A 22890-nucleotide genomic window follows, 5' to 3' on the forward strand; every position below is an offset into this window, starting at 1 on the left:
AAGACCTGCAGCAGCATTAACCCTTAACAGGTGAGGACAGAGGCCCCTTTCATCATAATCTTGTGTAGTGTGCAGCAGCCACTCCTGTTAAGTGTTAATGCTGGCTCTGTGATGGATCTCCTGGGCCCCCTCCTGCTGACAACAGTAGCCAGGCAGCCCATTTTATGACCCAACAGACCAGCCCACCAGGCATCTGCCCATAAGGCAGATTAGAAATCTGGGTTTGCCTGTGCAGATAGACAATAATAGGGATCACTCTGACTTATGTTTTTACTGTAGCTCAGACCTCTAATAGCAGTATTTTTTCTATATTTATTGAGAATATGGCAACATTTGCATATCACTAAAACTAATTCCAAACTTAACTTACTTTTGCAGAATTCATTGATGTTTGACCATGTGAACCCTTCCAGACACTGAACGATAGGTAATACAAATGGATCATATTTATATCCAGGGAGGCAGCTGTAGACTATAATTATGTCAACTGGAAAATACTGAAGATCAGGGATCTCATTAATCTGTGCATATTTTGGAACAGGTGGATCAGGGCAGCTTCCTATTTGGTAGGAAAAATATAGTTACATTAAGGAGGTTTTCCAGTGAAAAAAGTAATCATCTGTCCATTAGATAGGTGATAACTTGGTGATCAATGGGTGGCTGACTGTTGAAGATGAGCACCAATTGGCAGAAAAGGGAATTTTTTGCCACCAAATTGGACAGTTTTATCCGCATTACAATATGATGCATGGCCTCCATTCCATTCATCTTCTATGGAGCACCCAAATCAGCCACATAGGGAATGAATGAAGCGGTGGTCAAGCATGCGCACTGCCGCTCCATTCTAATGGGGACTTCTACCGATCAACAAGTTGTCACCTCTTCTGCGATTGGTGATCACTTGCTTGCATTGGACAATACCTTTAACAATGAGATCATGAATCACAGATGATCAAGCGCAATCACATCATTTTTTCATGTATTACTCTATTATTGTGCATGTAGTCTAAAAAGCATTTCAACACAATGTGCATGTATCCAGGATAATTATACAAGATTGCAGAATCTTTTTTTAATCTAATCTAAGTGTGTGGTTTTATTAGATAAACCAGGGAATGTTACTCCCTTCTATGAGTTTAGGCACCAAGCCTAGAGATTGGATCCAGGTAGGCAGGTGGTGTGTGAATGGAGACAACCATTGATATGACATATTATACATACTTCCCACTAAGAATATTTATCACATATTTACAGTAGAGGTGATACATGAATGATTGCTGGATGTCCCACTTCCTGGACACCAGTGCATTACTACAATGCAAGTCCATTTTTCCTTCTTATTACTTGACCATAGTGAGGAAGATTTTGATATTCGAGATATTCTGACTTAAGACCTAAGCTCTTAAAGAGTAAATGCCATTTTAATTTTTATTTTATAACTCAATTGCACACATGAAAAGAAGAATGTTTGTAATACATCTCATCAGGGAAATTTACCTCTTTCGCCTCCTGGACTGATCTTTCATTCTCAATTCATGGGTAAAATCTGTACTCAGTGAAGACGGATTTTACTATTATTGAAATAGGAGATAAGAGTTGGTGCTTTTAAAATTCTACATAGAGGGAGGAGCAGGAGGCATACACCGACGTGCTATTCTGCTACAAGTTCTCTTAAAATGAACTACAGTTCTTCATAGACCTTTACAAGCACCAACTACCATGTGTTATCTCAGTAATGGGAAATTCTGTATTCTCTTAAGACAAATGTTACCTCTGAGAGTGAATAATCAATCCAGGAGGAGAAAGAAACAGAATTAGGTAATAAAATATATTACAAAGTTTCTTATTTTCACATATACTATTGATTTATGAAAAATAAAATTAAAATAATGGTTGATTTTTAACTGTGTGTAAAAACACGGCTTTCATGGATTTTGCTGGTAAGTGCAGTTCAGCTGTACTGAGGTGAATGAGGATGAACTGCAATACTACATACAACGTTAGGACAGAGTTGGAATTGTTTTTGGAAGAAATCAGACATTTGTTGTTTTTTTTAATAGTGGACAGCCCAATTACAATATTCCCAATTTTCCTTTGGGGTATTTTAGAAACACATAAGGGACATCACTTTGGAACATATTAGGTTTATTAAAGGTTGCTACAAAGAGAGGAGTATACCACTTTCCATTGACTATATTCACTTGTGCTACTGATTTATTTTTTTTTAAAAAGATAGACTTTAATCCCAAGACTGCGACATGTAAAGTGAAGGTGGTAGCACATCACATACATGTGTAAATAGGTAAGTGGGACTGGTATTAAAACAAGACAATATCAGCAGTATAAAGTCTGTAGATACAAAAAAAAGAGAGAAGTTTGCAAAAATAAGGATCACCAACCAATAATAAATAGCAAAATAGACAAAGCAAAAACCAACAATTAAAACAATTTAAAAAGCACAATTTAGCTGTAATAAACAAGATCGAGTCATAATAAACAAGATCTCCACTGTTCCTAAATACATATATGAGTACACCTTATTGTAAGACACCCACTAAAATACTGCATGTCACATGTATAGAAAGGGATAAACTGTCTGTCCAACAATTCAGTCAGAACACATAGATACAATAATAATTTAAACAAAATTAGAATATGCTGACGTGTGTAATAGCAGATAATCAGCCACTGTTGACACCCTGTATGTGGGTGTCAAAGAGGAACAGTGGGGAGAGAAAGACCCCACGCTTATCGCCACTAGGATTGTGGCTTCATCAGGGGTGATGACTGTATTGTTGGACAGCCAGTTTATCCCTTTCTATACATGTGACATGAAGTATTTTAGTGGGTGTCTTACAATAAGGTGTACTCACATATGTATTTAGGAACAGTGGCATCTTGTCTATTATGACTTGATCTTGTTTATTACACCTAAATGGTTCTTTTTAAATGGTTTTAATTGTTTGTTTTTGGTTTGTCTATTTTCTACATACAGATTTGCTATTTATTATTGGTTGGTGATCCCTATTTTCACAAACGTCTTTCTTTTTTTGTATCTATTGTCCACTGGTATGCGATAGGTTGTTCTACACTGGGAGTGGTGCCCTCTATAATACTAATTCTTGGTATAAAGTCTGTAGATGTTTTAGTATAGATGAACTTTATCGAGTTCCTTACTCTGACAGGTTGGATTGCTGCCGATCCAGATTCCTTCCCCCAAGCATTCTCTGTATGGATTGCCCACCAACTTGAAACTTCACGAAACATAAAAAGAAAACACACCACAGTTGATGCATACAATATTTTGTTATTAAATATGTAAACTGGCAATTATATTAAAGTTGGATGTCTATTAAAACCATGTGTTGTCTCTCAACTGGTATTTAATTCCAATAAGGTTATCAGTATGGTGATCGCCCAGTCAATGATAATACTAAGCAACTCATATTCATAGTGGGCATACAGGGGGACCAAGACTGGACTGCACAGGTAGACTCATCTCATCCATGTGTTATCCATGATCCCCAATCTTTCTTATCTGAAGAGCCAAATTCAGCTCTGAGACACAATTACAAGCCACATAAAGACCCCCCTCAGAGTAGTGACATCCTGCTCCCGTCCTTAAAATAGCAACACCCTAAGCCCCCATTACCGGTATAATGCCAAAGCTTTCCCATAGTGTAATTTATAAGGCAGTATACTTACAGCCTGGGGTTCTGACCTTACCCCAATTAAATGTATCATTTATATTTCGACCAAAATACTTTATTAATCACATACAAAAACACAAACAAAATTTAAAAAACTTAGTACTACGTAAAAAAGGATAAACACTCCATGAAGCGGTCAAATTGAAATTATTTACATATGTGTTCTCCCAATCTTATCCATAAACATGATTACAAAAGTAGTGCATGTGAGCCAATTGAAGTTGATTAATTATAAAACCTCAAGTTAACTGTGAACAGTCTATAAAGTGGCAAGTGCGAAGTTACCCCAATTCAGTATTCTTGCATCATGCACTTCCACCACATTAGTGCGCTTCAGCTCGAGGTCACAAACAGATGGCTGGACATTCTCCTTCAGCATTTTTTGGTAGACAGCAGAATTCATGGTTCCATTTACCACAGCAAGTCTTCCAGGTCCTGAAGCAGCAAAACAGCCCCAGACCATCACACTATCTCCACCATATTTTACTGTTGATATGATGTTTTTTTTCTGAAATACTGTGTTACTTGTACTCCAGATGTAATGGGACATACACCTTCCAAAAAGTTAAACTTTTGTCTCATGAGTCCACAGAGTATTCTCAAACAGTCTTGGTGATCATTAAGATGTTTTCTGGCAAAGCTGAGATGAGCCTTTATTTTCCCTTTGCTCAGCAGTGGATTTTGTTTTAGAACTTTGCCATGCATGTCATTTTTGGCCATTATTTTTTTATGGTGGTGTGTGACGCTGGAAGCCCTACCCTGGGAGATGGGGGACTCGGAGCCGGGTCCTGTGTTTTAGATGGGGTGCAGCCGTGGCCTGGACCCGCTCCGTGCCCAGGGCCGTCACACTAAAAAGGGGTGGTATGGGCTTATCCGGGTTGAGTGGCTGATCTCGACTTCGCCACCTGTGGCACCTGGTGAAGGCCACCAGCGCTGCTGCAGTCCGCTGAGGCAGGATGTTATGGCAGCCGTCGTTGTTACTACTCCCCACAGGCGGAGCAGGGCCTCAGGGCAGAGAGCCAGGATGGAGGGGGTTGTAGTCTAGGAGGTCTGATGCTGCGTAGTGCGGTGTAATGCAGAATAAAGAGTCTGGAGGCCATAGGGGTTAACTTCCAGGGTTTTTACTCACGGTGGAGATTGCAGTTGAAAGGCTTCTCCCTGCTCCTCGCGGAGTTCTGCGGTCACCAGAGACGGGGGGGTCCGACAACCTCCGAGTAAGTCCAGTGTTCAATCAGGACCCCGCACCAGAGTGTTCCTAGACTTCAGACCGGGTCCTTTCCTGTCTGTGTGTGTGTAGATAGGCCGGGTCTCCCTCTGAACTTCACTCAGAAAAAGGGTACTGGTGGCAGCTCCGCTCCTTCCGTTACCCGGTGGGATCCTCAGGGCCTACCGGACTTCCCTGACCAGGAAGTAGAGTGGCAAGGTCAGGTGTCGGGGGCCGGTACCCTTCTTGCAGCCGGAATCCCTCTGAATAGATCAGGTTGGCGAGGACAGGTGGCGTATACGGCTCCGTCTGCATCCCCCTGGGATCCATTTGCGGTGGAGCTACACTCCTAAGCTCTGGGCCTTCTTGGTCATGGTTTTTGATCGGGCTGAGACATGCATTATCTGCAACCTGCCCCTCGACCCAAGGCCAGGGTACGAGGGCTGTGCCTCCATCCTCTGCAGGTCCACACAGGATCCACGCTCAGGGAGGGAGGTCACGATCAAAGAACCGAGAACCAAAATGGCTGTGTATTAAATATGAAATTTAAAGTGTCACTAAAATGTGAATCCTCCACCCTCACCCACTAGTTGGTTCCCTTATCTCTTGGTTCCCCAGTCTCCCGATTCCCAGTAGGGGCGGCACCTAGTGCCTACTAGCCCCCTCTGGTGGGAGAAGTGTTGTGTTGGATGTGGAGGTACAGTAGAGTCCTGACCATCGCACTGTTCTTACCTCAAAGGAGGAACACTACACCCCATTAAAGAGGTGCAGCATCCCTGTGGCGGTCGAATCCTCAGGGGCGCCACATTGGCATCATGAGAATTGATCTTAACTGAGGCAAGTGAGGCCTGCAATTATTTTGATGTTGTTGTGGGGTCTTTTGTGACTCCTTGGATGAGTCGTCCATGCATTCTTGGTATAACTTTGGTCGGCCGGCCACTCCTGGGAAGGTTCACCACACCACTATTCCATGTTTTCACTATTTGTGGATAATGACTTTCATTGTCATTCACTGGAGCCCCAAAGCTTTAAAAATGGCTTTATAATCTTTTCCAGATTGATTGATCTCAATTACTTTGTTTCTCATTTGTTCCTGAATTTCTTTGGATTGCAGCATGATGTCTAGCTTTTGAGTATCTTTTGGTCTACTTCACTTTGTGAGGCAAGTCCTATTTAAGTGATTTCTTGATTGAGCGTAGGTTTAGCAGTAATCAGGCCTGTGTGTGGCTAGGGAAATTGAACTCAACTTCCCAAAGATGTGATAAACCACAATTAATTTATGTTTTAAGGAAGGGGGTAATCACTTTTTCACACAGGGCCCTTTAGGTTTGGATTTCTTTTACCCTTAATAATAAAGACCTATAAAAACTGCATTTTGTTTTTACTTGTGTTATCTTTGTCTAATATTTAAATTTGTTTTTTGATCTGAAACATTTAAGTGTGAGGAACATGAAAAAGAATAAGAAATCGGGAAGGGGGCAAACACTTTTACACACCACTGTATAACATTTATGACAGAACTACTTAGACCCAAGAATATTATGTCAACCTAATCTCCTATGTGCCCAAGGGCAAATAGAGTGGTAGCACAGCTTCATCCACTGTTTATGGAAGCAGTGATAACCAATGTGCAATTCCAGTCCCATACACTCATAGAAATGAATGGAACGGTGCTGACACATTCACACCACCACCCCATTCACAGAGGGAAGTAAAAAATAAACAGCAACTGTATATTTATCATCTATCCTGTGGATGTTGTTTATAGAATAACCCATTTAAGTCATGTACGGCTTTGCAATGTTTAGCTAATGAAGCAGGACATTGCATTGCACTATTAGCAACATCTAGCACGCTCAACTGCTTTACTCGTGAGTCGTGTCCCTCCCTGGATCTCCTTTTCATAGTTCCACGCACTATGAAGTATGAAGATCACCTAATTAACAATACCCCCAATTTACAAACTAGGTATTTACATGTAAATCTCACAACCTTCTGAATGATCCAATTCCGTGTAACACTAAGATTTTGGATATTGATTTGCATTTTTAGACTTACCCTTCTAAACATGTATAAGATGCTGTGGATCCAATCACAGTATCTGAAAAGTCAACTTTTCCATTTTGAAGAATATCTGGGATGCGACACTTCAATTCTTAAAAACATTAAATGGATATAAATGATTTCATATTAATATGTGGTACAAAATAATGAAAATCTAATAGCAACATACAGTTATCCCTCTTCCACGCAACATTAACATTTCTACTACATAGTTGTTAACTAAGGGTGGGATTCTGAGTGCACACATACTGTGCTATATTTCCATCTGCTTTTATTTTCTCATTGTTTATATTTTTTTTTTAAATTTCTGTAAATGATTATGGAACAAACATATTGCCTGAGCTTGTGCTAGCCTTCAGAAATATAATTTACAGCAGCCATATGGACTGCAGACCGCTATAATCTGGCGCCAAGACATTGACTACTATAGGAGAGTTTTGCAGGCATGCTGTGTCATCAGTGCGGAGTGGGAGGTGTATAGTGACCATCATCTGTTGTGAATAGTCTGATCTTTTGTTTTATATGGTTTATACAGGTGTATTCTGTTTTTGATATCCTATCTGTAATGATAATGAGAATGCTGGAAAGGAAGCATGAGGCTTCTACTACACTTGGCGTGTGTGTGTGTGTATCTATAAATATATATAGAAATTTAAAAAAACATTACTTTTAGGCTGAGTTCACACGATGCGTTTTTAATGCGTTTCTGTGGCGTTTTTGCAGCTGCGTAAACGCCGCGGAAACGCATTAAAAACGCATGGTAGAAGGGCAGCAATGTTCCCCAATTGAAATCCGCATGTGCTGTGCCCATGATGCGGATTTTTCCGCAGCGTAAACGCTGCGCTCAAAAATCCGCAGCATGTCAATTAATTTTGCGTAAACGCGGCGTTTTCGCCGGCATTGACTTGCATTAGAACGCGCCAATTCCGCAAGACTGCATTTGTACTTGCGTTATTGGCGCGTTCTAATATGCGGATGGTACCCGGGTGTAGAGAAGATGAGACTCTCCTCCACACCCAGGTACCATAAAAAAGCTGTAAAAAAAGAATAAAATAAAAAATAAATATATACTTACCTTCTGTCGGCCCGCGCACCGCTCCTGCTTGGTTCCCGGCACTTTGCAGTGAGTTGAAGGACCTGCGCTGACGTCAGAGTCATGTGACGGGTCACGTGACGCTGACGTCGGCAGGTCTTTCAATTCAATGTTGCCGGCAAAGGGAGAACGGAGTGTAAAGCAGGATACCGGGGGCCATCAGAGGGTAAAGTATACATTTATTTTTTATTTTTACCATTCTCTCGGGTCACACTATATAAATCCATGCTGTTTGTCACAAGCATTTTCCAAGTGATGCTAATCGCCTTGAAAGCGCTTGTCAATCCGCATGTGGATCCTCATGTATTCCGCAGGAAAAACGCATGTACAATCCGCATGCGTTTTTTCTGCCAGGGAGATGCAGAAATGATGCAGAAATTTTCTGCTTCATTTCTGCATCGTGTGCACATACCCTTACAGAAATATATCAACTTAATTTAAATAGGTAATTTCTAATAATAAATTCCTTTTGACATTAACATCTGTCGCCTTTGTGGTAGAACTCCTTTTAAGTAGTGATGAGCGAGCGTGCTCGTCACTACTCGTAACTGGCCCGAGCATCACAGTGCTCGAGATGCTCGGTACTCGGCGAGTACTGTTTGAATGTTCGGGCAGGAGCTCGAGTCCCCGCCCCGCATATTTGCCATATATTAGGCAGCCAATTACCATACGGGGATTGCCTGCCATGCACTGTAATGCTGTAGCCATGTTGGTTGTGGCATTACAGTGATTGGCTGGCTGCATAGCATCATCAGGTCTAGATAAGACCCTATGCTCGTCACAGTCTACCGGTCAAAGAAGCAGAATAGGGAGAGAATTGGCCGTTATTTTAAACTGGGATTCCACACCACAATTATTAATTTACTCTAACAGTCCTTATAAGGATTCATTCTGATGAATATTAATCCTGCTGATAGCACTGGTTAGGCAGAGTTTGTGGAGACCTAGTATAGTACAGAATAGGGTCCATTGCACATTCTTTCTACTGCTGGAACTCATATCAATAGCCCTAGATATCAGGGCTAATATTCTTTTTACTCTTAATCCTGCTAATTTTGGTGAAAAGCAATATAATACACTGTTTTTACTGCTCCATTTGCTTGTTAGCAGCATACAGTCAGATTTGGTTGATTTGAATAGCATTGCTGTATTGTGCAAGCAGAGAAATTTTCCATTAACTCAGTATTAAACCTGAATTTTTTTGGAAGCTGCAAAATATTATATTCCATTTAATGTCTGCTAGTTGTGTGTCCAAAATATATCGACACTTGGTCGCTGACCAATAGCATCGCTATACCGACACTGCCCAAAAAAATTGGTCATCAGACGTTATCAAATATTACTGTGGTAATAATTGTGACATTTTTAACAAGCTGCAAAATATTTTTACTCCATTTAAAATGGGCAAGGCGCGTGGTAAAGGACGGGGAAGTGGACGTGATGGTGCACACAGAGGCCGATGCCATGGGCAAGATGAAACTGTGCCTGCTGAGGGAGTAGTGTGAAAAGGTTGTTGGTTGGATAGCAGATAATGCTTCTAGTCACTTTGCCACCACCACCACCCTGTCTTCCACACGGTCAAGTCTCAGTAGCCATGAGTCAGGACCACATATTCCTCACCCTGATACTCCTTCTTCCCACCATGCCGAGTGTCCGGAGACAACTGATCCCACACGTGGACACTCTGAAGAGCTGTTCACATTTCTATTTATAGATTCTGGCCTCTTGTTTGATCGCATGTAGCGATGCCCAAATATTTGAGCATCCATAGTCACACCAAGGTGACGGTGGGAAAGTGCAATTACTGTCGCAAGAGGTGGATGATGATGATGAGACACAATTGCCAGCAAGTCAGGAGGAGGTCCAGGGTGTGTACGTGGAAGAAGAGGTGGTGGACATTGACGTCACTGACCCAACCTGGGAAGTTGACATGCATGAGGGGGAGGGAGGCATAGTACCACAACAGGCAGGAAGAAGCCGTGGAGAGCCACAGACACAAGGCGGGCAACTGTTCCTCAAAACAACAATACAAGGGAAGTTGCCAGTCCAACTTTTAGATCTTCCCGAGTCTGGCTCTTTTTTAAAGACTCTCCAGTTAACCTCAAAAAGGCCATTTGCAACATCTGCCATGCCAGCATCAACAGGGGCAGCAAAACTACCACCCTGACCACCACCATATGCTCAGGCACATGACATCAAAGCACCCGACTAGTTGGGTCAAACGCCAGGGTCCAGAGATGGTGTCTGTGGGTGACACCACTGCCTGTTCCACTGTTGTGCGTGCCAGCCAACCCCCTTTCCATGACGCTGGCGAAGATGCCTCCCACCCTGCACCTGTCGTTGCAGACTTGCAGCCATCACCGTTAGCAACTACGTCCATGTCCTTGTACTAGCGCAGCATTCAGTTGTCCCTACCCCAGTCCTTGGAACGGAAGCGCAAATACGCAGCGACCCACCCACAGGCCAGAATATTAAACTGCCACATTTGTCAACTACTTGCACTGGAAATGTTGCCTTTTAGGCTCATGGAGACGAAAGCTTTCCGAAACCTCATGGCGACGGCTGTCCCTCAGTACTTGGTCCCCAGCCAACACTATTTCTCCGGGTGTGCTGTCCCCGCCTTACACAAGCACGTATCCCAGAACATTACCCATGCCCTCACCAATGCAGTTACTGGGAAGGTCCACCTAACCACGGACACGTGGACAAGTGCTTGTGGCCAGGGATGGTACATTTCACTGATGGCACGCTGGGTTAATATTGTGGAAGCCGGGACCCAGTCGGACCATGGGACGGAACACGTCCTCCCGACACCAAGGATTGCGGGCCCTGGGTCAATCAGGGCTTCCTCCACATTCTACAGCTCCTGCACCTCCTCCTCCTCCTCTTCAGCCTCCATCTCTGAAATTACCACATCAGTCTCAAGCTGGAAGCACTGCAGCACTGCCTCTGCCAAGCGGCAACAGGCTCTCCTGAAGCTTATCTGCATAGGCGACAAACTGCACACCACTGCAGAGTTGTTGAAAGCTTTAACAGAACAGGCAGATCTGTGGCTCTCACCGCTGAACCTAGAGTCAGGCATGGTCGTATGTGACAATGGCCCGAACCTGGTGGAGGCTCTGAAGCTTGTCGACCTCGCACACGTACCATGCCTGGCCCATGTGCTCAACTTAGTGGTTCAGCGGTTTCTCAAAACCTGCCCAGATCTGCCTGAGCTGCTTATGAAAGTGCGCCATGTGTGTGCTCATTTCTGAAAGTCAGCTACAGCTTTCACCACCCTGACAGTGCTTCAGCAGAGTTTTCAGCTTACAGCTCACTGATTGGTGTGCGATGTCACCACGCGTTGGAACTCAATGTTGCATATTTTGGGAAGGATTTGTGAGCAGCAGAGGGTAGTTGTTGAGTACTAGCTTCAACACACCCGTCGGTATTCAGGTCAGCCTCTGCACATAAGATCTGATGAGTGGGCATGGATGTCTGACATCTGTGCCATCCTCCAAAACTTTGAGGACTCAACCAAGATGGTGAGCGGCGATGACGCCATAATTAGCGTCACCATCCTGCTTCTCTGTCTACTGAAACGCTTGATGCTTACAATTAAAAAGGAGGCATTGCAGGCGAAGGACGATGAGATGGAGCAAGGAACTATACAGGGTGATGCCACACAGCCCAGCCTCATCTCATCTCAATGCGGATTGGGTGAAAATGAGGAGGAGGAGCAGGAGGAGGAGGAACAGGAGCTGTTTTCCTGCGCTACAAACTGTACTACCCACACAACATTCATACTGTTTGTTCAGTGTGGATGGCCTGAACAGAGGGAGGACCAGGAGGAGGACCAGAAGGAAGATGAGGAGGAGAACATGAACAGTTATCCTCTGGGTGGGGACAGTGAAGTCTTGGCTGTTGGCAGTCTGGCACACATGGCTGAGTTTATATTCCGCTGCCTTAATAATAATAATAATAATAATATTTATTTATATAGTGTCAACATATTCCGCAGCGCTTTACAATTCAGAGGTTCATATACAACAGTCATAAGTAACATAGCTAAAGATAATACCATAATTAAAGCAAAAATAATGACGACCCTGTTCATAAGAGCTTGCAATCTACAATGAGGTGGGGGTGACACAAAGTACAGCGGCTTGTTTACAATGATGGCCCAGCAATCTAGAGGGGATGAGGGTTAGATAAAGGCAGCATGAGCTCGTCATCAGCCAGTATTTGTAGTGCTTTTGGGTGCGGTGGAGTTTGGTGGAGACTTATGTTTAGAGAAATAATGAATGGGCTCTAAAAATATAAAAAGGACTTTGATTAGGGAACAAGATAGGCCACACTAAACAGGTGTGTTTTTAGGGAGCGCCTAAAACTGTGTAAGTGTTGGTTCGTTCTAATTTCTTGGGGTAGAGCATTCCAACAAATAGAAGTCTTGGAGCCGGGAGTGCGGATGGATTAGTGCAGATTGTACGCATTTTGGGCAACAGTAAATACTGGTTGGTGACACTTGTAGACCCGCGCTACAAGGAGAACTTTCTATTTCTCCTTCCCGTGGTGGACAGGTCTAATAAAATGTTTCAGTACCAGAAGGCCCTTCTTGAAGAATTATTAAAAAAGTTCCCAACTGAAAACGCTGGCGGCAGAGGTCACAGTTCCTTGGACAACCAAGAAGTATAGGTGAGGGAGACACAAACCAGAAGCAGGGGAACACTGTCAAAGGTCTGGGACAGTTTTCTCAGACCCTCCCAGTGCTCAGGCCCTGATGTGAAGGGTACTCTGATAAGGAGGAAAAAGTTTTGGAAAATGCTGAAGGAGTATCTTGCTGACCGTACCAGCATCCTCCATGATTCCTCTCTGCCTTACAATTATTGGGTGTCCAAGCTGGACATGTGGCATGAACTATCTTTCTACGCCTTGGAGGTCCTGGCCTGCCCTCCTGTTAGCGTTTTGTCAGAGCGGGTTTTTAGTGCAGCCATGGGTATTATAACCGATAGGTGCATCCGCCTGTCAACTGAAAATGCTGGCAGATGATTCAAATCATCAAAATTAACAAAGGCTGGATTGGGCCAGACTTCTCGACAACACCGGATGATAGCAGCAGAACATAAGCTCAAATCCAGTGTTTTTTTTGGAGAGTCTATTCTCAGGTACCCCTTCATACCCAGACATGGGTATACGCTTCCTGATTTTGTATATTTTCTGTTGTCCTCCTGCTTATCGTTCTCCTCATCCTCCACCACCATATCACCAGGGTGACCATCATACAACGCCCACATAATTTTTTTTAAAGGTGTTTATGATGCCCGTAGGGACTATTTTTAGAGGCCTACCTCTAACAATCTACATAATATTATAATATATGTGTATATCCCCCAGAGGTAAATGTGTTTCAGCCCATGCACGTAGTGCATAATGGAGGCTCTTCACTACGTCTCTTCAAATTGGTATTGGAGTGCGTCCTTATTTTTTGGCAGCCCTTGAACTTGCTGCATGCACAATAACAGTATAGGGGACCCACTCCTTAATCATTTTTAAAAAAAATTCTGAGGCCCTTCACTACGTCTCTTCAAATTGGTATTTGAGTGCGTCCTAATTTTTGGCAGCCCTTGCACTTACTGCATACACAATAACAGTATAGGAGACCCACTCCTAAATAATGGGAAGGCCAAGTCAAATTGATCCTATATTCTTCAATATTAAATTTGTGTACGGGTGAGCTACCGCACTATGGATAGCGTATTTCACGATCGAGACAGGAATTATTGCCTTATACTCTTGCTGCTGCAAGCAAACAAAAAAAAATCTGTTCTCTATTGATACCGCTGTTACTTAACACCTGTCCCTATTCTAAATGCAGCTATCATCAGCTGTAAATCAGTGTTAATTCTAGTTGCATACATCTCTTACACTGTCTAATAACTTGCTTGCTTTTATCCAAAAATCATTGACAGATTTGTGTTTTTTAATACAATCTTCACTCAGAAATTCATCAAAGCAGGCGGAGTTGCTTGCGTTCCTGCAGTTTGGTGCTGATATGGATAAAAAAACCTGTTTGGAGCCGGTTGAAATCTATTTTTTATTATACTATATTACCTCTCTTATCTGAAATTCGTGTATGGGTGAGCTATTGCAGTATGAAATTTGTCATAGTTGACAGAAATTTTTCAAATTTGAAAGAAATGAATCAAACTTAAAGCGCACCTGTCAGCAGGATTGTGCTTAGTAAACCACATACACTGTCAAGTGGGCGATGTTACACTGAGTAAAATGATACCTTTGTTGATGAAATCTGTCCAGTGGTTCTTGTGTAATATTTATTTTCATTTCTGCCATAATGATATGCATGTGATCTGGTGCTCTCATTATGTATTCATGTATTCCTATCTGTGCCGTGTGACAAGTCACTGTGCTTTCAATGACCCGCCTACTATTTTACATACTGACTTTGTAATTTCTGCTTCACATAGAAATTTACATTCCTCAAAATGGCCGCCAGCGCATGCGCAGTAGCATCTCTCGTTTGCCTAGAGATGCTACTGTGCATGTGTGGGTGCCATTTTGCTTTTGGAAAAAGAAATTTGGTGCAGCAATATGGCGCCGTGCATGCGCAGTAGCATATCGGAGAAATGCTACTGCGCAAGCGAGGGCAGCAGGGGCCATATTGCTGTAGGCAAATTTATTTTTCGTCTAGCAAAATGGCATCTGCGCGGGCGCAGTAGCTAAGCGCCACTACCTGCAGCAATATGGCCACCGCTGCAGTAGCATCTCTCGGCAAACGGCCATTTTGGGGAAAGTAAATTTCAATGTGACACAGAAATTGCAAGGTCAATATGTAAAATAGTAGGCAGGTTACTGAAAGCACAGTGACCTGTCATAAGGCACAGATAGTGGTACATGAATACATAATGAGAGCACCAGAGCACATGCATATAATTTAGTATAAATGAAAATGATTATAAAAGAACCACTGGATGGATTTAATCAACAAAGTCATCATTTTACTCAGTATAACGGCGTGCATCTTGACAGTGTATGTGGTTTACTAAGCACAATCCTGCTGACAGGTGCGCTTTAAAAAAAAAATCCTGATTTAATGTGTCCATTTGCGGTTTCTTTGTAGCTTCTGTATGTAAGAGGTAGTGGTGGGAGAACTCTACAGTGGTTTGTTTCCATCCATTTCTGGGTGCTTCTTGAATTATGTTTGGGGTCATTGTGCTACTGGAAGACCCATGACCTAGGATACTAAGCCAGCTTTATGACACTGGGCACTACATTGCGAACCAAAATCCTTTGGGAATCTTCACATTTCATGATGCCTTGCATATAGTCAAGGCACCCTATGCCAGAGTCAGCAAAACAATCCCTAAATATCTTTGAACCTCCACCATATTTGACTAGAAGTACTATATTATTTTATTTGTAAGCCACATTCCATTTACAGTAAACCGTTGAATGATGTGTGTGACACCCCAGGGGTCTGGTTGCCACAGTAATAGAGATATTATGTCTGAGAGCAAGTGGGAGGTTTCTCTGGTCAGGAGCCCTAAACATGCAACACGGCCCACCCAGACCTGGGAGGGGAGGAATCTGCCCTTATAAACTGGGTCTGGGGCGGGATTAGGGAGTGAAGCTGCAGACAGAGTCAGAGCCTGCAGAACAAGCAGAGCAGACAGAGCCTGGAGAGGGAAAGTGAGAACAGGAGCTCTGTAGGAGCAGCAGCTGAAGGCCAGGGGCTGTGAGCAGAGATATAGCTCGCCCTGGCTGAAGTTACTAAAACCGGACACAGGAGTCCGAGGCTGTGGGGACTGATATATAACCAGCAGCAGAAACCAACCGGCAGGGGATTCCAGGTACTCTGGCCATAGAAGCCCGGAGGCTCAGTCACAAAGAAGGGACCAGCGCCGCCATCCAGGAGCGGAGGCTAACAGAAGGCCCCAAGTCACCAGCCATACGGGTGAGCACCACACTGTATACTCAGGGACGTGGGCTACTTGTAACCGCTGACAGCAAGGTAGCCAGGAAGAGTGCAGATAAACGGGGAGGCCTACAACTCCACCTGACCAGGGGAACTCCTGCTTGCTCGCAGACTGACCAGGCCCCTTATACTAGCCAGTACTCCCGGGAGGGTCTGCCTTGTACCATCAGTAAAGACCCTGAACTGCACCTCACGTCTCTGTGATTCCTTGCCGCACCAGCACCATTAGCACTGGGACCCTCACACCATCACTCCCATCATCTCTCACATTAGCTGCCCTGAGGCAATACTTCTCCCGTGGGGAGTTATCCCATACTCGGCTGCGCAAACAACATCAGCCTCAGCGGTCGGCAGCGCAGCGGCGGTCCCCACTGACCGCAATCCACGGGTGGCGTAGTCGGACATTTGCTATACATTAAGACTGCCACTGGTTTGACCGCCCTGGGCACGGACCGGGTCACCGCCACGGAGGATTACAACCCCCAGCGATCCGGCTCCGGGTATCCCCCTGCACAGCAGAGGCCCAGGGGGCGCGTCAACTTTGGCGTAGTCGGCAGGATTTCGTACCCGCAACCACCGGGTACTGCGTGCCTGAAAAAGAGACTTTTATACTTACCTGTGGTGAAGTTTCCCGCCGTCCGGAGCCGATTCCCGCCATCAGACGCCATCTTGGACCGTTTCCCGCCGTCTTCTGCCTTCTTCCCGCCATCCGCAGCTGCTTCCCGCCTTCGGACGCCATCTTCGGGACGCCGCACGGGAAGAAGAGGGGCGTGAACGACGAAAGCGCGCGAGATCCGAAGCTCCGCCCCACGCTCCGCCCCACGCTCTAACGCTGCGCAAGGTCCTGGAAGGGAGGAAGAGCGACGCTGATGTCATCGGAGCGCGACGCCAGGTCCTCAACCCCGACGATCGACTGCGGAGCCGTGGCCTACGGAAGAAGAGCATCGCAAGGTAGGCCACGGTCCACTAGGGGGGAGGAGGATGCCGGATACCGAGGGGAGCTCCACTGCCACAGCCACCGCCAGCGCAACCGCTGCAGCAGTCATGCCATTCACCATGCCCTATATCCCGGGGGCAACCTGGCTACCCCAGTACTCAGGGGAGTCACATACTCTAAATGACTTTAGAGAAAGACTGGATAGCCTCTTCCAGGTGTACCCCCTCACAGAAGAGCAAAAAGTGAGCATCCTGGTGGCCCAATTAATCGGGGCAGCCCAAAGGGAGGTAAAGTCCTGGCCACCTGGGAGGAAGAGGACTGTCAGAGAAATACTAGCCCGGCTGAAAGACACATTTGATACCCGCACCTCAGCCGAAATAAAGCTCAGATTTTACGGGTGTAAACAGCGGGCACATGAGAGTATAAGAGACTATGCTCTAAACCTACAAGAGGCCCTGAGAGCCATTAAGCAGGCAGACCCTGACAGCGTGGGAAATGAAGATAAGCTTTTGACTGAACAATTTATTGAGGGTCTACTGTGCAATGCCCACCGAACCCAGTTGCGGGCAATGGCCTTACAGGACCCTGACCTGGACTTTGCACAGTTCAAGGACAGAGCCATCCGGGTGCTCCGAGAACCGGCACCAGGTGGCGCTGTGACCCACAGGCGCCCTGCTATCACTTACCACCAGGAGACGGCGCCCTTGTCTGCAGGGCCTGTGGGAGCTGATGCGCAGGCTTTAAACAGTGACCCGGCTACAGACCTGCACCATCAGGTCCAAGAGCTGACTAAGAGCGTTGCCGCGCTAACCAGAACTGTGCAGTCTTTACAGGTCTCTTCTCCAGGAAAGATCCAGCTGTCATCCGGACCGGAGGACGTCCCGTGGCGCCGACTGAGGAGGACCCCACCAGCCAGAGGAAGACCCAGCGACAGATACAACGAGGACGGACGACCCATCTGCCGTCGCTGCAATCAACCCGGACATGTGGCAAGGTACTGTCATTTAAACGGGCACAACCTGGGGTAGAGGGCCAACCCCCAGGCATAAGACCATCAGACCCATCAAACTGGCATGATAGATACGTAGGGGGACGTCCAATCTTGCCTGTGGTACTGGATGGCATTCCTATGAATGCCCTACTAGACACTGGGTCACAGGTGACCACCATCCCGTACGTGCTCTTTAAGCAGTATTGGAGTGACTCGGACATAACCCGCTACCCAGATGACGACCTGAGTATCATCGCCAGCAATGGCCAGCCCGTGCCGCAGGTGAGATTCAAGGAGGTGACCATTAAGATCGGTAAAGTCGAACTGGAGGCACAGGGACTGATTATAGTGGACATAGACCGTCATGAGAGTCACCCTAGAATAACCTTGGGAAGTAATGTGATTGAAAATTGTCTTGCAGAGGTGATTCTCATTTTACAGCAGGTTGCCAAGAACGCCAGTTCCGGCCAGCAGCGTGTGCTCCAAAAAGAGATCCGGGCACTGAAGAAGCGGCAACAGGTGGAACTATCTGGTGGTGAGATAGGTAGCGTGAGAATGTGTGACCCGTTCCCTATTGGCATGCCCCCAAAAAGTGAGATGATGATTTGGTGCCGGGCAGCTATTGGTCTAAGAGGTAGAGACTACCAAGCAATGGTAGAACCCGTCTACTCAGACAGTAGGCCCACCATTTTGACAGCACGGGGGGTGGTCGATGTACGCCATGGGAGGGTGCCCGTTCGCATCATAAATATCGGAGAGAGAGAAGTACACCTGCCCCGGTATGCCACGCTAGCCAAATTGTTCACCATCAACCAGAACTCTGTACAGGCCGTGGAACCCTTGCCTCCATCTCAACCAGAGGAAGGTAACGGCTCTAAGAAACCAATGGAGGACTGGTGTCAGCAACTGCATTTGGGTACTGACTCCACTCCCTCACACCAGAAACAGGAAGTCTATCGGGTGGTTCGAGAGTACGAGAGAGTGTTTAGTAAACACCCGCTAGACTTCGGGCGAGTAAAGGGGGTAGAACACCACATCCTCACGGGAGACCATCCTCCCATAAAGGAGAGATACCGACCCATACCCCCGGCACACTACCAACACGCCAAGGGGATGCTTAGAGACATGAAGGAGGCTGGGGTAATCAGGGACAGCTGTAGCCCCTGGGCAGCTCCACTAGTCTTAGTGAAAAAGAAAGACAACACCATGAGAATGTGTGTAGACTACAGGAAGGTCAACCGTATCACACACAAAGATGCGTACCCGTTACCAAGGATAGAAGAGTCCTTAGCTGCATTAAAATCTGCTAACTTCTTCTCTACTTTGGATCTCACTAGCGGGTACTGGCAGGTTCCTGTAGCAGAGGCGGACCGGGAGAAGACCGCATTCACCACCCCGATGGGTCTCAGCGAGTTTAACTGTATGCCGTTCGGGCTCTGCAACGCACCAGGAACCCTCCAACGGTTGATGGAATGCTGTCTGGGACACCGGAACTTCGAGACGGTCCTGTTATACCTGGACGATGTCATCGTCTATTCCAAGACCTACGAGGACCACCTGAAACACCTGGCAGAAGTGTTCGAAGCTCTGGCAAACTACGGCCTAAAGGTGAAACCCTCCAAGTGTCACTTCCTGAAACCAAAGGTGCAATACCCGGGACACGTGGTGAGTGCTGACGGAGTGGCTCCTGACCCTGATAAGATCACCGTGATTAAGGACTGGCCAAGACCCTCCAGCATAAAGGAAGTGCGGCAGTTCCTCGGGTTGGTAGGCTACTACCGAAGATTCATTCCCGGTTTCACCAAAATGGCAGCCCCTATGCAGGACCTCCTGATAGGTCAATCTCGGAAAGCCAAAAACCAGAAGCCGCCCTTTAGGTGGGAAAAGCTGGAAGAGGAGTCCTTCTGCCAGCTGAAGATGGCCCTTACGGGGGATGAAATCCTGGCATATCCAGACTACAGCCAGCCCTTTATCCTCCACACGGACGCAAGCAACATCGGGCTAGGAGCCGTACTGTCCCAGATCCAGCAAGGGAAAGAACGGGTAATCGCTTACGCCAGCCGAAAGCTACGGCCCACGGAGAGGAACCCTGAGAATTATAGCTCATTCAAGCTGGAGTTCCTGGCAGTAGTGTGGGCAGTGACCGAACGTTTCAAGCATTACCTTGCCTCCTCCAAATTCACCATGTACACAGATAACAACCCGTTGACACACCTGGACACTGCAAGGCTCGGTGCCCTGGAACAGAGATGGATGGCCCGCCTGTCCAACTTTGAATTCACCATCAAATACCGGGCAGGACGCTCAAATGCCAACGCAGATGCCCTGTCTAGAATGCCGAACTTACCGGACGTAGGGGAAGATCCAGAAGATCTGGAAGAAGTTGAGCTCCCTGCGTTCCACCGTCATGGGATTACCCTGTATTCCCACTGTGTGAAGGACAGGCGCTCTGTGACGTTCAATCCCTTGCCCCACTACAACTGGGCGGAGACGCAAGACAGTGATCCCGCAGTCCATTTGGTGAAGGAAATGCTGACCCAGGCCGATGCCCGTCTTGACCCAGATGCTCCGGAGGAGACCAAGCAACTGTGGAAGGAGAAAAGTAAGCTGTTCCTCTACAGGGAGAAGCTGTGCCGGAGAATGGTTAACTCTCGAACACATGAGTTGACCTGGCAGGTAGTGGTCCCAAGACGAGACGCGGCTATGGTTCTGGAGGCATACCACAACGGAGCAGGGCATTTCGGATGGAAGAAGCTGGAGTTCTTGTTGCGTGAACGGTTCTACTGGGTAGGCTTACGAGGAGCCATCGAGAGGTGGTGCAGAGACTGTGGCCCGTGCCACCTGAGAAGAAAAGACCGAGCCAGCCAGAAGACTCCCCTGCAGCCCATCATCACCAGACAGCCACTGGAACTGGTAGCCCTGGACCATGTGAAACTGGCTCCAAGCAGATCTGGGTATGTCTACGCCCTCACAATCGTAGATCATTACTCCCGGTTCCTGGTGGTGGTCCCGGTCAAGGACTTAACGGCTCAAACAGCAGCTAGAGCCTTCCAGCAACACTTCTGCCGTCCACACGGGTACCCAGACCAAGTGTTGACAGACCAAGGACCAGCCTTCGAAGCGGAGGTCTTCCAGGAGTTCTGCAACCTGTATGGCTGCAAGAAGATAAGAACAACGCCCTATCACCCTCAAACCAATGGACTCTGCGAGAAGATGAACCAGGTGGTGATAGATCTGCTAAAAACATTGCCCCTGGAAGAACGCAGTCTGTGGCCTGAGAACCTGCCCGATCTGGTGGACCTGTATAACCACATCCCTGTAGGTTCCACCAACTGTACCCCGGCTTACCTAATGAGAGCAAGACCTGGTAAGCTGCCTATTGACCTGGATATGGGAGTCCTGACGCCTGACGACACCTCGCCAGAGGCAGACTGGGATACAGAACGGCAGCAGCAGTATCGGAAAGTACAGGAGAACGTCGAGCGAAGTCTGTCTCAAGCTAGAGAAAGGCAAGAGAAGGCTTATAACCAGTATGCTCCCGCTGTTCCCCTGGTACCTGGAGAGCAGGTCTTGAAGAGGAAGAGGCGGCTCCACAAGTTGGACGACCAGTGGGAGAAGGACCCGTACACCGTACTGCCATCAAGCCATGAGAACCCAAAAATCTGCGTAATCAGTAAGGATGGAGAAGAAACCACAGCCATTGTCTCCAGAGACCACCTGAAGAAGTGTCCCGAGCAGCTGCAAAGCCCTGAAGAAGATCAAGGAAACCCTCAACCCGCAGAGGAAAGGGAAGAAATGATCAGTACCGTACTCGGAGACTTCCCCCGGTCTTGGATACAAGTAAACGGCACTGTCGTGGTACCCGTCCTCACCTTTCTCCAGCCAGCCCCGCAAGTGCCTACAGAGGAACCGGTAGAGCTGGAAGAGCAGCCGGCCCAAGAGGCAGAAAAGTCCACACCAGCAGTACAGGAGGATCAACCCTCTGCTAGTAGTGAGCCTGCCGTGCCCCTAGTGAGCCAAAGAGTGCGCAGACAGCTGCCCAGCTTACCCATAACGCCTCCTACACCCTGTAGTGCAGAACCAGTTAGTGAGCTCCGTAGGTCCACTAGAGTCACTAGAGGTCAGATGCCCGCTCGCTGGAGAATCTAAACTAATGCACTGTGAATTTATCTGTTAACTGTCTATGGTTTATGTTTGTTGCCTGTTATTAATTATGTTTCTCAGTTACCCTGCAGATTTTTATGGACTAACAGGTTATGGACGCTGGATAACCGGAACAGTTTTGTAGATAGTTGCACCTTGGTGCCTCTTGCGAAGACGGCCGCGGAAGAGAAAACCTGTCTGGCGTGGCCTCCTTGCGGCCCAAAGTAGTTAGTCTACCCTTGCAGCCACGCCCAAGGCCAACGCAAGGGGTTTGCTTTGGACAGGTCCCCTACTTCGCTTAAAGCTTCACCTTGGGTGATATGGACACCCGGTTGCGGACACGCCGTGATCTTTAAAAAACTAAAGCTTCTTGTAAATATGTTATTGTGTTATTGTTATACCCTGTATTTATGTTTCTTTAAAAAATGTGTTTAGTCCCGGAGTACTAAAATTTACTAGGGGGGAATGTGACACCCCAGGGGTCTGGTTGCCACAGTAATAGAGATATTATGTCTGAGAGCAAGTGGGAGGTTTCTCTGGTCAGGAGCCCTAAACATGCAACACGGCCCACCCAGACCTGGGAGGGGAGGAATCTGCCCTTATAAACTGGGTCTGGGGCGGGATTAGGGAGTGAAGCTGCAGACAGAGTCAGAGCCTGCAGAACAAGCAGAGCAGACAGAGCCTGGAGAGGGAAAGTGAGAACAGGAGCTCTGTAGGAGCAGCAGCTGAAGGCCAGGGGCTGTGAGCAGAGATATAGCTCGCCCTGGCTGAAGTTA

General features: G+C 46.5%; 1 protein-coding gene across 3 annotated transcripts in view; it reads right to left on the reverse strand.

Moving 5' to 3' along the window:
• LOC141224238 (zona pellucida sperm-binding protein 3 receptor-like) overlaps nucleotides 1-22890 on the reverse strand; it is a 135921-nt gene that overhangs the window by 17238 nt on the left and 95793 nt on the right. For all 3 annotated transcript variants that reach the window (XM_073666892.1, XM_073666891.1, XM_073666890.1), the window contains 3 exons: nucleotides 6973-7069; nucleotides 3178-3254; nucleotides 371-559 (listed from right to left, as the gene is read on the reverse strand). In XM_073666892.1, coding sequence (XP_073522993.1) covers nucleotides 371-559; nucleotides 3178-3254; nucleotides 6973-7069 — 363 coding nt within the window. The remainder of the gene's footprint in view (nucleotides 1-370; nucleotides 560-3177; nucleotides 3255-6972; nucleotides 7070-22890) is intronic.

This window comes from Phyllobates terribilis, unplaced genomic scaffold (assembly GCF_046119375.1).
Source record: "Phyllobates terribilis strain yellow unplaced genomic scaffold, ASM4611937v1 Scaffold_2__4_contigs__length_985480577, whole genome shotgun sequence".
NCBI classification, from domain to species: Eukaryota; Metazoa; Chordata; class Amphibia; order Anura; family Dendrobatidae; genus Phyllobates; species Phyllobates terribilis.